Below are 14,706 nucleotides of genomic sequence, written 5' to 3' on the forward strand. Positions count from 1 at the left end.
GTCACGAGTGCTGCACATTCTTTTTGTACTGCTTTCGGATCGCAACGCACACACATTGCATGCATGCATGCCGTGCGATGTGATGCGATCTAGCCCATAACGTATGCGATTCTCACAGCGTGTATGGGCGCCTTTAGTGCCTACAACATTTTGCAGGCACAGCACTGAGATGGTGTATGCATACATGTACATGCACCCGAGATCCTCCATAGGATCGCATGTTGCATACACTCCCACAATCGGGCTGCAGCTTGTTGCAATGGCAATGTGAAAGGGCGCAAAATGTATGGTTTGCAGGAGGTGCTGGACACCCGAGCACCGGCCCTGGACCAAGGGATCGAGGAACATGTCCACATACTGTAGGAGGATAAACTGCCATCCTCCTCAGTCACAGAGGATGAGTGGTAGATATGGGTAAAATGAGTCACTAAAGAGAGCAGGACCAAATGAATGCTCATTGAAAAAATCTGGTTCTTTTGGATCTCTCCCTTTGAAAAAAAAAAAATGCTTATTTACGGTTTGTGTGTACTAAGTATAGTATCTGTTCGATTTATTTACATTTCAATTGATTCTAGTAATGTAAAGCGAATTTCATACATTAATCTCACAGGTTATCCTGCTGAACACCGATAAGATCCTATATGCCGCCGGACCCACTTGTCTGCTAAAGCCGCTAAAATGACTATCTCCGCAGCGACAGGCCTCAATGTGTTTAACACCACACACACAAGTGTGTAATTTAAGCCAGACAGGGGGACCGTTTGATACCAGACAATGATGTAGCACATGGCTGTTAGTGGTCCACTGGTGTAATAGAGGTGTAATACACCAGGAAGTAAAGCAAGTGGGAGACAGCCAGATGGAGCCCAGCTAGGGTTGCTACTTCTCCCGGATTTCCGGGATTCTCCCATTTTTTTGGTGGCAACCCTCAAGGAGACTTTTCCAGTCTCCCGGATTCTCCTGGAATCCAGCTGTCTGAAAAAGCCTCCAGCCCTATTTGTTGCCTCTCCCCCATCCGCAGTCTCCAGCCACCTTGATAAGCGCTGTTGCGCCTGCCAGGCCTGCCTCCGCAGCCTGACAGACGCACTCGCGAGATGATGATGTTATCATCTCGAGAGTATTACCCTGTGTAACCCGCCGGCTGCTGCTGCTCTGAGTCTGGTGTGGTGCTGGTGCGTGTCCCAGTCTGGTGATCATGTGCAATGCACATGTTCCAGACGGACTCCCAGCATGCCCTGTCTCCGCCGGCCGACTGACTGGATACTGTGCTGCTGCTGGCCGCCTGCTGCTGCCACATGGAAGATGTGGGTGGTCCGCTGCTGGTCCTGGTGAGTTGTAACTTGGACTCGACCATCCCTGCCAGCTGCTCCCTGGCCTGCCAGCGCTGCCCCCCCAATCTGCCAGCGCTATGTTGGGTATTTTCTGGCTATATAACACAGGCGGCAGGCTCGGGGATATTTTGCGGCGGCTCGGAAGGACTCGGGCGCCTGAACTCTCCCGAGTCCCCCCGAGCCGTGACGACCATCCCCGAGCCTGCCACCTACCTCACTGATGCAAACAGTGATTGGCGGCTGGCAGGGGAGCTCCGGCATACAATCGCCGGAGGGGGGCGACAGGAGCGGGGCTGGGAGTGACCCCTAAAAGGTAGTGTGCCAGTGGTGCTCCACTGGAGGCACCACTGGCGGGCACCTAATGCAAAGTGGTGTCCCCGGAAATTTTCCGGGACAGCCCACTGTGGCAGAGCAGCAAAGCCCGGAAAATGTCCGGGCATACCACCCAAGGGGTTAATATGTGTTACTGGGATGTATCAGCTCCCTTTGATCGCGCACCTAGATACTGGGATACGTTAGTCTCCTTTAAAATATGCCTCTGCCTGTACTTAGCAGTGTGCAGTGATCTTTCTATAGCCTGTTAATCTTCCTTTCTTGGTCCATTCGTTCAGGGTCAGACATTCCCAACCACGGTACTCATGGCACACCAACAGTGCAGGTTCCAGTGATATCCAGGCTTCAGCACAGATGGTTTAATCAGAATTCCTCAGATACTAATTAAGTCACCTGTGCTCAAGCCTGGATATCTACAAAACCTGCACTGTTGGTGTGCGTTGAGGACTGTGGTTGGGAATGCCTGCCCTAGGTCATAATTCTGTTAGTGTCCCGGTGTCAGTGTTTTCTGTCAATGTCTGGGAGTATTATTGACACGCTTAGAACACCAACACTGGAATCGACCACTCCCACTTTGGAATAGACCACGCCCATTTTGGAATAGACCATGCCCACTTTTCCAGAGTGCGCGCATTAGGATTATAGGTGGGAATCTCCAGGAATTGATGAAGAGTGAGGTGGCAACCCTAAGCCCAGCTCACTAGGGTCCAGATGCACTATGCTTCAAAAGTGATAAAATGGAGAGTGATAAACTACCAGCCAATCAGCTCCTACCTGACATGTCACAGAATGTGGGGTAGATTTATGAAGTGTCGATCAGGGGAATATGCGCTATCCCCGTGCGTTATGGCATTTATAAAACAGATAGGCAAGGTACAAAACTGGCCATATCCTACCAGGAAGAAGGAGTACCCGGAGTGAGAGGCAGGAGTTTGAAAAAAGGCAACATTCCTTCACTTACCTACCCCCCCCTATGTTTTACACTGTATATACTACATAGTCCTAAAAAGCATAATCGTATTTTAATACATACCTAGACCCCAGTTTCTGTAAAACCTGTATGTTTTCACTGGAAAAAGCCCTGTTTTGAGATGATTTTGCTTGTCCTTCCGGATGCAAATGATAAGGGAATTTGGTCGACCCATATTAGGTCAACATGTATTTGGGTTGATCAGTAAAGGTCATCATGGCTTAGGGTAACACATGAAATAGATCAACATAGATGGAAGGTCGACACAATCATTAGGTCAACAGTCAAAAGGTTGACATGAGCTTTTCACATTTTTTAGCCGACATGTGCCATCAGGCGGTATTCCATGCCCTACCATCCACTAGGGTATGGAGGGAGAATAGTGTGCTGAGCACAGCAAGACACCGCTCCCGAAGCATGGCGAGCAATACCTCCCAACAAGATCCATTTCATCAGGGACACAATGCTCTGCTCCTGGACTTCCCTGGTAATGTATGATTGCCATCACCTGTGGTGACACACCTTTCTTATCAATTAACCTGTTCAACACAGGTGAATGCAATCATACATTACCAGGGAAGTCCAGGAGCAGAGCATTGTGTCCCTCAATGTTGGGAGGTATGCCTTATGCTGTGTACACACGGGGAAATATGATTGCTGGGGATATATTGCTAGCAATATATCCCCAGCAACCATATTGCTCAGTGTCTCCTTTTCATCAGCGATGAAAAGGAGACACTGCTACGGGGCGTAGGGGGAGCGCAGCAGCAGCAGACGCTGCTGCTGTCACTTTGAACGGAGGAGGGAGTGAGCAGCCGCACGGGGCTGGGGAGATCAATGCTGATCTCCCCGGCGCTGACCTCCCGGCACAGCGATCGCGGGGAAAGCCGCTGGTCGCAGGAGCATGCTCCTGCGACCAGCGACCATTAGGCAGTGCACACGGGAGCGCGCAGCTGGCGATTTATCGCCACCTGCGCTCGAAATCACTGGCAATATGGTCGCTCAGCGACCATATTCCCAGCGATTTCACACAATATTGCTCCCGTGTGTACACACCTTAAAGGTCCATACACACTGGGCTACTTTGAGCTGAAAGTCTCTCAAAACGGAAGGTTTGAGCGGCTTTCAGCTGAAAGCCGCCCAGTGTGTATGGCCCGGTGGTGAGTGCTGCTGCGCGCTCCCGCAACATCACCGGGAAAGCCGTTCATCTGCTGGTTATACCAACAGATGAGCAGCTTTCAGGATGGCTTTGCATAGCGCTCCGCTATGCAACGCGTCCTCCGCCCCTCCGTCGGCGCCGGGCAGGGGGAAAGCTGCTCTGTGAACGTGATCATCGCTGTCCATACACACGCTGGGCATAGTCGCCCAGTGTGTATGGACCTTTAGCCATGTCAAGCCAATGCATGTTGACCTAATATGCGTCGACCGAAGGACCCATACCCGATTAAACTGGCCGATTAACGCCATACCCGATTAAACTGGCTGCAGAACGCGCCTGCTCATCATTGATTTGGGATAATAGTATTTCTTCCAAGTAGAAAATTCCAGCTGCTTCTTGCAAGTCACCTACACCTGATGTCCCCATCACACCTGAGCTCCCTACACACACACTACCCTGCTGGTCACTGGGCTGTATAGGTTACATGTTACACAGCCTCGCAGTCCCATTGGCTGAGCCCCACCATTCTCGGGCACACGCCCAGCCAGTTTTTGCTGTGTGTGTCCTGCGCCGCATGTCGCCCAGTAACGGCGGAGGCCGCCTTCTTCCCTCCATAGCTACGGCAGCAGCGGATGTGGCAGCCGCCATCTTACAGACATGAGCGGGTCACACCGGGAGGCAACCAAGGAAGAGCGGAAGAAAGCGGGGGGTGGGGTGATTAACCGGCTGAAGGCTCGGCGGCTCCACGCCAGGGAGGGGGGAGATGCCGAGCCCAGGAGCGATACCGTAGTCACCGAGCAGGAACTACTGGGCCTAAAGGAGCTGAGACCCGAGCATATCCTAAGCCTGACCCGGGTCACGGAGAGTAAGTTATGGTCCTGGCAGGAGAGAGAGCGAGTGGGGACTCTCACCGGCTCTTACCTCTAACTTGTGTCTCTGTCGCCGCCAGATTATCTGTGTAAACCGGAAGATAACATCTATGGGATCGACTTCACCCGCTTCAAGATCCGGGATCTAGAGACTGGTACTGTGTTGTTTGAGATCTCCAAGCCCTGCTCAGGTACCAGTCTCCCCAGCCCCATAGCCAGTCTGTCACCTCTTTGCTCTACGTTGCTTTTCCCAGCTAACCCTAACCCTTAACTATAGTAAAGCTGTGATTATGACTTATAGGAGTGGTTGTTGTTGCTGCTGTGCAAGGTTTGGGTTATCTCTATTTGTTTCAGACATATATTTATGTATAAACTTTACTTTCTTAACAGAACAAGAGGAAGATGAGGAAACTGGACAACTTGATAGTAGCGCAGGGCGATTTGTGCGATACCAGTTTACGCCAGCGTTTCTCAGGCTCCGAAAGGTTGGCGCCACGTGAGTAATTGGCATGACTTTTGTAAGGGGGAATTCATTTGGAAGCGAGGTTTGGTAAAAAGGTAAAAAATTTTGAGTCCTTTTTTTGATTGCTTTACGTACGTGCACCCCAGTACCCCCCCCCCCCCCCCCCCCCCCCCCCCCCCCCAAAAAAAAGAGCTTCAGTGAGAACATTTGCAGAGCTGATTTGTAACAAATAAAATTCTCAAATTCTCAGAACTAAAGGTTGATGTGATACGTTGTAAATGAGAACTGTGTTTTACCCCTTTCACACCGCACCTGAAACCCAGGCTGTTACTGGGTCGAGGTGCGATGTGAATGTGCCAAACTTTATATCCAATATAAGAAGGGTTAAACCTGGGGTGACCCGGGTTTAATGTGAAAGTGACGGATCCGAGGTCCTACCCTGGAATTGCAATGTGAAAGTGCTATAAATGATATACCTTTAACACAAGTAATATTAGTGATAGAATAGGTTTACTGTAATACTAGAGGTTTAAGAACCTGAATTACACAGACAGATTCGGTATGGAATCCTGGCGGTCAAAATCTTGACCGCCAAAATCCCGACAAGGGGGGGATGTGGATCGCCACCCATTGCGGGCTCGCTGCGCTCGGCACGCTAATTTATTCTCCCTCTATGGGTGGACACCCACGAGGGAGAAAGTCGGGATTTTGACTGCCGGGAAATTGAACGCATTCCAGTTAGACAACTGTATAATGCCTGTCTATAAATTTTTGTGTTATAATAAATCAAGGTAATCACAATAGTCTCTATCCCTACTTAAAACAAATTGTGTGTATAAGCAGAAACACATTGGTGCATATTAACTGCGAATGCTTCTTTCTGAGAACTTTTGTAGATTTAAGGTCATTGTGTTCCAAGTAATATTATTACAATTGGCTGTTTTAGTAATGCAGTGTGATTATCATAATTTAACAAGGTCTCATCGGATCGTGGATAGTATCTGAAGGCACATCCGATTTGCATACAATCTTGACTATATATTAGCACTTAACGCTAGTAAATGGACTTTTTTATGTGTTTCGGCAATGTATGAAAGGGGCTTTTAACGTCCTTCTGAGGCAGCCCTGATCTTAACGTTCAGGCGCTGTGCTCCTGCTTGTAGCTATAAGCTTTAACGTTGCAGGCAATGTATTATTGCCTTCCCCGACTTTAAGCCAGATTTCTCTTCACCAGCCTCTGGCGTTAGGTGTGTTTTTTTTTTTAACCCCTCCCCCCCCCCCCCCGGCTGCCCCACTCCAGTCCCCCCTTCCATTATTTAGCTTTTTTGGTCCCTGCTGCTTTCAATCCAACACCTACCTGGTCCCCAAGAGAGCGGGGAAGTCTTTTGAAAAGGATGGTTTCTATTCTCCCGCTCGCTGTGGGTACCGCATCAGGGTATTGGTAGCGGCGGGATAATAGAAACCATCCCTTTCAAAGGACTGTGCTGCCGCTGATTTGCTGAGAGCTCAGCCAATCATCGGCCACCCGGTCTTTTGAATATGATTTCTCACAACTCTCCCGCCGCGTCCCCGCTATTCAGGAGACCGCATGCCCGGTCTTTTAATTATTATTTCTGACAACTCTCCCGCCGCGTCCCTGCTCTCTTGGGGACCAGGTGGGTGTTGGATTGAAAGCAGCAGGGACCAACATAAAAAAATAATGGAAGGGTGGACTGGACCAGGGCAGCCGGCGGCACCAGCATGCTGACAGGAGAGACAATTGTCGGCATGCTGACGGCATGGGAGGGGGGGCAGCAAAGGAGCTGAAAAAACAAAAGAAGGAAGGGGGGAATGGAGCGGGCAGCCGGCGGTGCCGAAATCCTAATCAAAAGACTGGGCAGCCACTGATTGGCTGAAAGAGGACGATAAACTGGGATGTAACAAAAAGGCATTTAAAGACAAGAGGTGAGTTAATGATTAACGTTACTCACTAACATCAGCTTAATACATTAGGGTGAAATCTGTCTCTGCTCCTGAGAGTTATACCAGGAGAAGTGGGAAACGTTAGATTTCACCCGTTAAGGGGAGATTGATACATCTGCCCCATTGTATCCACAATGCTAATGGTTAGAATGTTACTACAAGTAAATTCAGTGCTGCAGTGCAACATAATTGCCTACCTGACCCTCTCCATGCTGGAGAAAATGCTCTGTTCCTGGACTTCCCTGGTAATGTATGATTGCCATCACCTGTGGTGAAACACCTTTACTTGGCTCCCCACAGGTGATGGCAATCATACATTACCAGGGAAGTCCAGGAACAGAGCATTTTCTCCCGAATAAAGAGGGTCAGGTAGGCAAGTATGCAGTGCAGGTTTTCAGGTTATCTTGTAGACAACTTCTATATATACCGCAATAAAGACGATTGCTGTACAGAGAACGTATCCACAATGTTAGTTTTTACAATGTCATGTCAGGAAAATTCTTTGCTGTAGTGCAGGTTTTCAGGTTATCCCATGAACATAAGAAAAACAAATGAAAATATACCTTTAAAAATGCCCTCTCGCATACCTATGAAGATATATTTATTCAAATACTCCTACACATAAACACAATCCTGTTCTTGCACTGGTATTTTAACACCCAGAAATTGGTATAAAAGTTTGTAAAAAAGTTTCAAGATTAAGCAGGGTACACACTATATGACATGCAAAGGATACATTGTCATCTATGATTTCCCTGGAACACAGACAAATTATATATTGCTTATACACTGTGCATTCTTGCAAGATATATAGTCCGTGGCCACATCTAGTAGTATGCTGTCTTAGGACAATATCCTCATATTGAGCTGCATGTATGCACGACAGAGGACGTTGTTTACAACCAATGGGAATGTGCATAATATAATATAGGGCCTTATTCTGGTTCACTTGCAAAGACAAATTCCTTCTCAAATGCACAAAACCATGTGCACTGCAGGGGGGCAGATGTAAAATGTGCAGAGATTTCGATTTTGGTGAGTTATTTTGTTTCTGTGCAGGGTAAATAACGGCTTTATTTTTACACTGCAATATAGATCTCACTTTGTAGTAAAACCCCACCCATATCTAATTCTTTCTGCACAAGTAACATCTGCCCCACCTGCAGTGCACATGGTTTGTTCATTTGATAAGGAATTTGCCTTTGCGAGTGAACCAGAATAAGGGCCATAGTGCGTACAGTATACAATGAGAATGATTTATTGTTACAATTCACATCTTACTGAGAAGTTGTCCATAAAATTGTATAGTGCGCACTCAGCTTTTTAGGGTGTTTGGCGATTAACATCCTGATTTTACTTGATACAGTGTCTTGCTTTAATAAGAAACAATTTTTTTTTTCCCTTTTTGTTTGATACCTGTTTTGATTATTGATATAAAATTATAGAGCAAGATATTACTACTCGCCCTTTTCATACTAATTGGATAATTAGAGAGTAATAGTTATTGGCATCTGGGGCATTTTATCTTTTAATGTGTTTTTTTTTTTTTTTTTTTGTACAACTTTGTAGTGTGGAGTTCACAGTAGGCGATAAGCCTGTGAAGAGTTTCCGGATGATTGAAAGACATTACTTTCGTGAACGGATTCTTAAGAGTTTTGACTTTGATTTTGGCTTTTGCATTCCGAATAGCAGTAACACATGTGAGCACATGTACGAATTTCCACAACTGTCAGAAGATCTCAGTAAGTATGAGCACAACTTTGTGTGTGGACTAATCTTCCTAAATATGTTAATTTACACAAGAGCGCGCGCGCAAAAAGTCTAAATTAAATTTCGTTTTTTTTCATCTCGAATTATAGTAATTATTTATCACTTGTGATAGCAGGTGTTGCAATATAACAAATTGGGAACCTACTTTTTATGTTCTCTGATGCCAGTCTCCATTTTATAGCACTTGCACACCGCACCGCACAAGTGTCAAATTTGCATTTGTTTTGCATACTGTACAACTGTTAACCAGAAAAATAATCCAAATAGTAATGTTTAACTACAGGAAACGACAAAAGTATTTTGTAACAAGGATATAAATTTAAATATAACTTTTATTCATTGTAATTAAAAGGTAACCCATAAAACCATTTAAGCTGGGTACACACTAGGCGTCATGAGTACCCAGCCAAACATACTGGTGACTGTGCATATACATTTGCCAACGCAGGCAGGGGACTGCGCGCATGTGTCATAGTGCATCTTGCAGCATTGCATCGTTAGAGAGGTCTTCTGTCCGCCCTGCAGCAGCCTCAACTAGAAGGCATCTCTATGGATGGTGGCAGAGCACATATTGGGCATCCACACTTCCTATTATTTGCTAATGCAAACGATATCACCTAGCATGTACCCAGCTTTAGTGATTATTCTAATACTAATAGTGTTGGTTAAAAAAAATACCTTTATCACAACACTAACATTCTTGTCAAAAAAGAAAATTGGAAACACCCCTTCCCTCCTCAGTTATATGGAGTCACAAGTGACTTATACCATACATGCCAGAAAGCACAGCTGGTATCATAATTTTCCGTATTCATTGCTACAAAAACAGTTGGAAAGGCCCATACACACGGGGTTATTTCAGGGCTACTTCTAAGTGATTTGACTAGATTGCTTAGAAATTCTGCACACATTGCCATGTGTGAATACCCCACAGCGATGGCGATGCACAGTCCCATGCGTCGCTATAACCTGACTAGATCTTGACTGCATGCAGGCAAGACGACTGTGTTCTCACAAGAGTCCGCACACCTAGCTGGTGCTGTGCATGTGTGTCAGCGATCTGTACTTAAGCACATCGCTCAGCATGGGACACCCATCGCCCTGTGTGTACGGGCCTTTAGTCTCAGTCTGCATCAGCCCCCTCCAATATCTGGCAAAAAGATGCCGTATATCTATTGTATGTTTTTGACAAAACTATTTATATTACAGAGTGCCCTCACCCAACCAAACTCTGCTTACGAGAAATCTATAACCTCTATAATGGCAGGAGGGGGCTGATCAGAAAGTAACATGTATCCAGTTGGATATTATGGGAAAATACCTTTTTGCTTTATCTGTTCTGAGCCTTAGATAGTCTAAGTTGTTTTTCTCTGTTTATTTACCATCAATAAGTGAATGTATAATTTTGAATTCATAAGGGTCATTACGCATGAATTCCATATAGCTTAAGTCTAAAGAAAAAAAATGTCCTTCAACCAAAGGAATCTCTGGAATCTTTCACATTAACAGATTATATGTGCAGAACCTTTGTATATTTACGGTTATATACCGTAAATGAGGACTAATGTGTTTACTAATCATTGGAATATTTTTATATCTTACAGTAACCCTTATCTTTTTTTTTTTTTTTTTCCCTTGTAGTCCACTTGATGGTTGACCACCCGTACGAGACCAGATCCGATAGCTTCTACTTTGTTGATAACAAACTCATCATGCATAATAAAGCAGATTATGCTTACAATGGGGGGCAGTAAGGGTGTACTTCCTCTGCCTGATCCTTTTTTGGAATATATATCTATCATTCCTTGACTGGACCAGAGGATTATGGGAACTATTTGAGGTCAATCCTGTGCTTGACACATCAAGAAGCATTTGTCTTTTTGCTGTTGTAAAAAGTGCCGCAATAAGAATCTGAAGACTTTTGTACAAAATATATATATATTTATTTTTTTCATTCTTATTTTCCTCTATTTGCATTTTAAAAGCCTTTTGTGCTTAGAAGGAAAGTATACAGTAGCTGGAGAGTGGTGTTACCGGAAAGTTCATATAATCTGATTAAAACGGAGTAATGTTTGGCATACTGTTGCTTGATGCAAATTGAGATTTATTGTGCAATACTCATTTTTGTGTGCCCTTTGTACATCTGTAAAAAAAAAAGCCTGTGAGGAAAACAAATCTGGATAGTTATTTTCTGTATGATTTCTAAAAATGAAATATGTGTCTATTTCATATAAACCCTTCCAGTGTGATGGAACAAAACTACAAACAGCTAATTAGCCACAACTTTTTTTTTTTTTCTTAGACAGGTTTCATTTGAATATATTTTGTTACCATATGTGTGTACATATTTCTTACATATCCATTTTTTAGAACCTGTAGGATGTAACACGACTCTGGTTAACCATTGTGTATCTTCAGCTGTGGTTCACAGAGGTGCCTATTTTACTGTATTTTTGGCTTTGTCCTTCAGGGAGAAATATATGAACTATTTTTATTAGTGGAATACAGTATATTATGTAAAGAGCTTTAATAACATCTGCTAAAGCAATAACTTATTACACAAATACCATCTGTAAGGACTTGCCATATTGACTGGACAAGTCCTTTTATAGAGAACGGTCTTCCTTATGTGGTGGATTATTCATTTTAAAGGGCAAGTGGAATCGGCAAAACCTTTTACCCCTTTTCCACTACCTCAATAACATGTGTTATTGCTGGGCCTACTTGGATCATGGGTCAATTTAAAAAGGTACTTGAAAAATAAACCAGGTCGAGTGACCTGTAGCTACTAGGATTGTCCCTGGTAGTGCTGCAGTGTAAATAGCTGGACCCAGGTCATGCTTATAAGCTGCTGATTGGCTGAATATGCAGAGGTTCACTTCAAGGGAATGTCTGAGTCACATGCAGGCCAGACAGTGTAAATGAGGCAGACCCTGGAATAACCCAGGCCCATAATAACCTGAATCGGGCCTGGGTTTATAATGGAAAAGTGGTATTACGCTGTTCTAGCATTATAGTGCTAATACGTGTGAAAACCTTTCGCTTTTGTTACACCTTTTTTTTCTTTTAACAAGGAGTTTCCGTGCTTGTTTAATTATGTCCTTAATATCCCACAGGTTTTTTATAAAGGCATCCTACAATAGCAGCAGGGCATTCTAGGATGTGTAGTTCCACAGCACCTGGATCCCCGCATGTTGAATACCTCTGAATTCTATGAACACAATCAGTTAGTTGCCTGCCATCTGTGCCTGTTGCTTATAACCAAACATTCCTTGTACTTTCCAACAGCCTTTGATTTGTGCCATGTGTCTATTTAGTACTACAGATACTGTTATGAAGCTAGCTTTAAAAATTCAACATTTGGCAAAGAGATTATAGTATATGCAGGAGACTTGCTGCTTATCCTGGGATCTACTGGATTATGTTATATAGGGAAATTCAATTGCAGACAAGAAATTTTGCAGTTGCAGGGTTTTGCTATTCGATTAGGAGACAGAAATTGGGACGCAATGAATTCTATAAAAATCCTTTTCCTGTTTTCTATCCCTGAAATAGTTTAATTCTCGGAAAATCAATGGGACTTGCTGGCACACCCCCTGAAGGCTAATTGTGGAAGTTTCCAAATAGCTTAATTGGGATGTAATTACTCACCTGCCAAAAGCAGCGTCTCTTGCATCCAGAGTTGAGAGCTGGGTCTTTTGAAGCAGCTGTGATTTATGTTTTACGGTGTAAACAAAGGGACATATGCATGGGGCAATTTTTTTTTATTTTTCCCCCATGTCTATTTTTTTCCACCCCATATCAGCGATTAGAGTAGATCACTTAAAAACAGATCACTAGTCGTGTGTATATAGCCCTGGGCAACGCCTGTTGCCATTGCCCACAGGGAAAGACTGTGTCTTCCCTGCTAGACTGCGGGGCAAAACTGTGTGTGTGTGTGTGTGTGAGAACCACCACTGGAGTTGAACGCCAAGTGAACTATATTTTTCAATAGCCCTGGGGATCTCACCAGCCCCCTACCCAGTCAGGAGATGGAGGGGAGAGCACCAAATGGGCATTTAAAAAAAAAATTGTATCCCCCTCTGTTGCAAGGTTTTCTTTCATTGGGTACTGTGGACAGGGGGAGGGGAGTGTGCATACCTTTTGATAATCCAAAATTGAATGCAAGGATTTTTTATTTTTGTTTGTTTGTTTACCTTGCTCCCAACTGAATTTTCCCCATAGTGTAAATGAGGTTACTTTTATTTTTAAATGTGATTTTAGGACTGGCTTATCGAATGTTCTGTTTGTGAAATTCAATCAGGACAAAGTAGATTTTAACTATTTACTTATAAGTTGTTTTGTTTTTGTTATAGGGATATAAGGGCAGATTTAATTGCCATTGGGTAAAATGACTAGGCAGATTTAATTGCCATTGGGTAAAATGACTAGGACTTGCTCTGGTACCAATTACATCTACATCTTCCAGCAGCCTTTGCGCCTCCCAGCACTCTCAGAAAATTGGGCATACGTTTTATGTGGCTTTTAACCTTGCTAAACATCACTTCCAATTTAAATTCCACCACATTGAGTTACTTTTATTTTATAACAAGACATGGAAACATTTATTTATTTTCTTTGCAGCCAAAAGAAAGTTTTTGCAGCCTGAAAGCTGACCAGTATGAAATTGTAGGGACTCTGGTACAGTGTGCAAGGATAGGACTGTTCATAGGTGCAGGCTTTGTCCAGATTCATGGATGCTGCCTCCGCCTGGAGTCTGTCAGGGTAGGAAATGTGTTGTGAGTAGTATTGCTGCCTCACAATGCTGGCATTACGAGTTCTATTCTGACCGGTAGTTGAAGGATAAATGGGCAATGTAACCTCTTCTTAACTTGACAAAGTTGATAAAATAAATGTTTCAGACTTTTACCGTGTATGACTTAAGGCAGTGAATGCATTCTGTTTACTTATAAAGAGGGAGGAATTTTGTAAGAACCTGTATTTTTCTGAAAATAAAAATAAAGCTAATTTAAATAAATGACGTGTCCGTGATTCTCTGCGGCTGTGGTTAATTAGGTTGACAGTGAATAGGTCGACCGGCAATAGGTTGGCACATGAAAAAAGGTTTATATGGTCTAGGTCAGTGGTAGCTTATTGCAGTCCTCGGGAGCTACCAACAGTTCACGTCTTTTAGATCAGCTAGCTGGCTGACACATTATAAATGATCCACAGGTGGAGCTAATTACTACACTTATGATTCTTGGAGGAGACCTGGAAAATATTAACTGTTGGTAGCTATCGAGGACTGGAGTTGGCTACCCCTGGTCTAGGTTGATATTCACAAAATAAAAGGTTGACATGGAAATGTTGACACAGGACCGTTTTTCTTTTTTTACATTTTGGGTGTCTATGTCGAAATCTGCCATCATGGACACTGTATAAGTGTACTGGGTGCCAATATGTGGCTTGTTGTGCTTGCCATCACTGTGCTTGGCACACTATTACAAACTGGAAAGAAAGGTTTGTAAATTTGAAAAAACAGCGCTCAAGGTGACAATATGTAAATAATGAACAATACTTATGCTCATAAAGGTACTGGTTTAACTGGTTTCACAGAGTATAGTACCAAGTTGTAGAGTTATCTGGTTCTCCCCTAGTGATGAAACAGGGGAGACACAATACAACAAAACATAGTGCAGATCAATTGGATAAAAAGAATTTAATACAATAGTTGCACTTACAATAAAGTGCAACTATTGTATTAAATTCTTTTTATCCAATTGATCTGCACTATGTTTTGTTGTATTGTGTCTCCCCTGTTTCATCACTAGGGGAGAACCAGATAACTCTACAACTTGGTACTATACTCT

The 14,706-nt window shown here is 43.9% G+C and overlaps 1 protein-coding gene across 1 annotated transcript; it reads left to right on the forward strand.

The window, feature by feature from the left end:
• Positions 1-4,288: 4,288 nt before the first annotated feature.
• UNC119B (unc-119 lipid binding chaperone B) lies at positions 4,289-13,874 on the forward strand. Its single transcript, XM_083147511.1, has 5 exons — positions 4,289-4,658; positions 4,743-4,853; positions 5,053-5,158; positions 8,657-8,829; positions 10,499-13,874. The coding sequence occupies exons 1-5, from the start codon at positions 4,451-4,453 to the stop codon at positions 10,609-10,611; spliced, it is 711 nt and encodes a 236-aa protein (XP_083003637.1). The 5' UTR covers positions 4,289-4,450; the 3' UTR covers positions 10,612-13,874.
• Positions 13,875-14,706: the final 832 nt, after the last annotated feature.

Source organism: Crinia signifera, chromosome 1, assembly GCF_055691185.1.
Source record: "Crinia signifera chromosome 1, ASM5569118v1, whole genome shotgun sequence".
Lineage (NCBI taxonomy): Eukaryota > Metazoa > Chordata > Amphibia > Anura > Myobatrachidae > Crinia > Crinia signifera.

Bases quoted from the DNA above. Each gene is read 5' to 3' on its own strand.
- UNC119B (XM_083147511.1), top strand. From the start codon at position 4,451: ATGAGCGGGTCACACCGGGAGGCAACCAAGGAAGAGCGGAAGAAAGCG. The intron at 4,659-4,742 runs GTAAGTTATGGT...TGTCGCCGCCAG, and splicing joins CCTGACCCGGGTCACGGAGA to ATTATCTGTGTAAACCGGAA. The intron at 4,854-5,052 runs GTACCAGTCTCC...CTTTCTTAACAG, and splicing joins GATCTCCAAGCCCTGCTCAG to AACAAGAGGAAGATGAGGAA.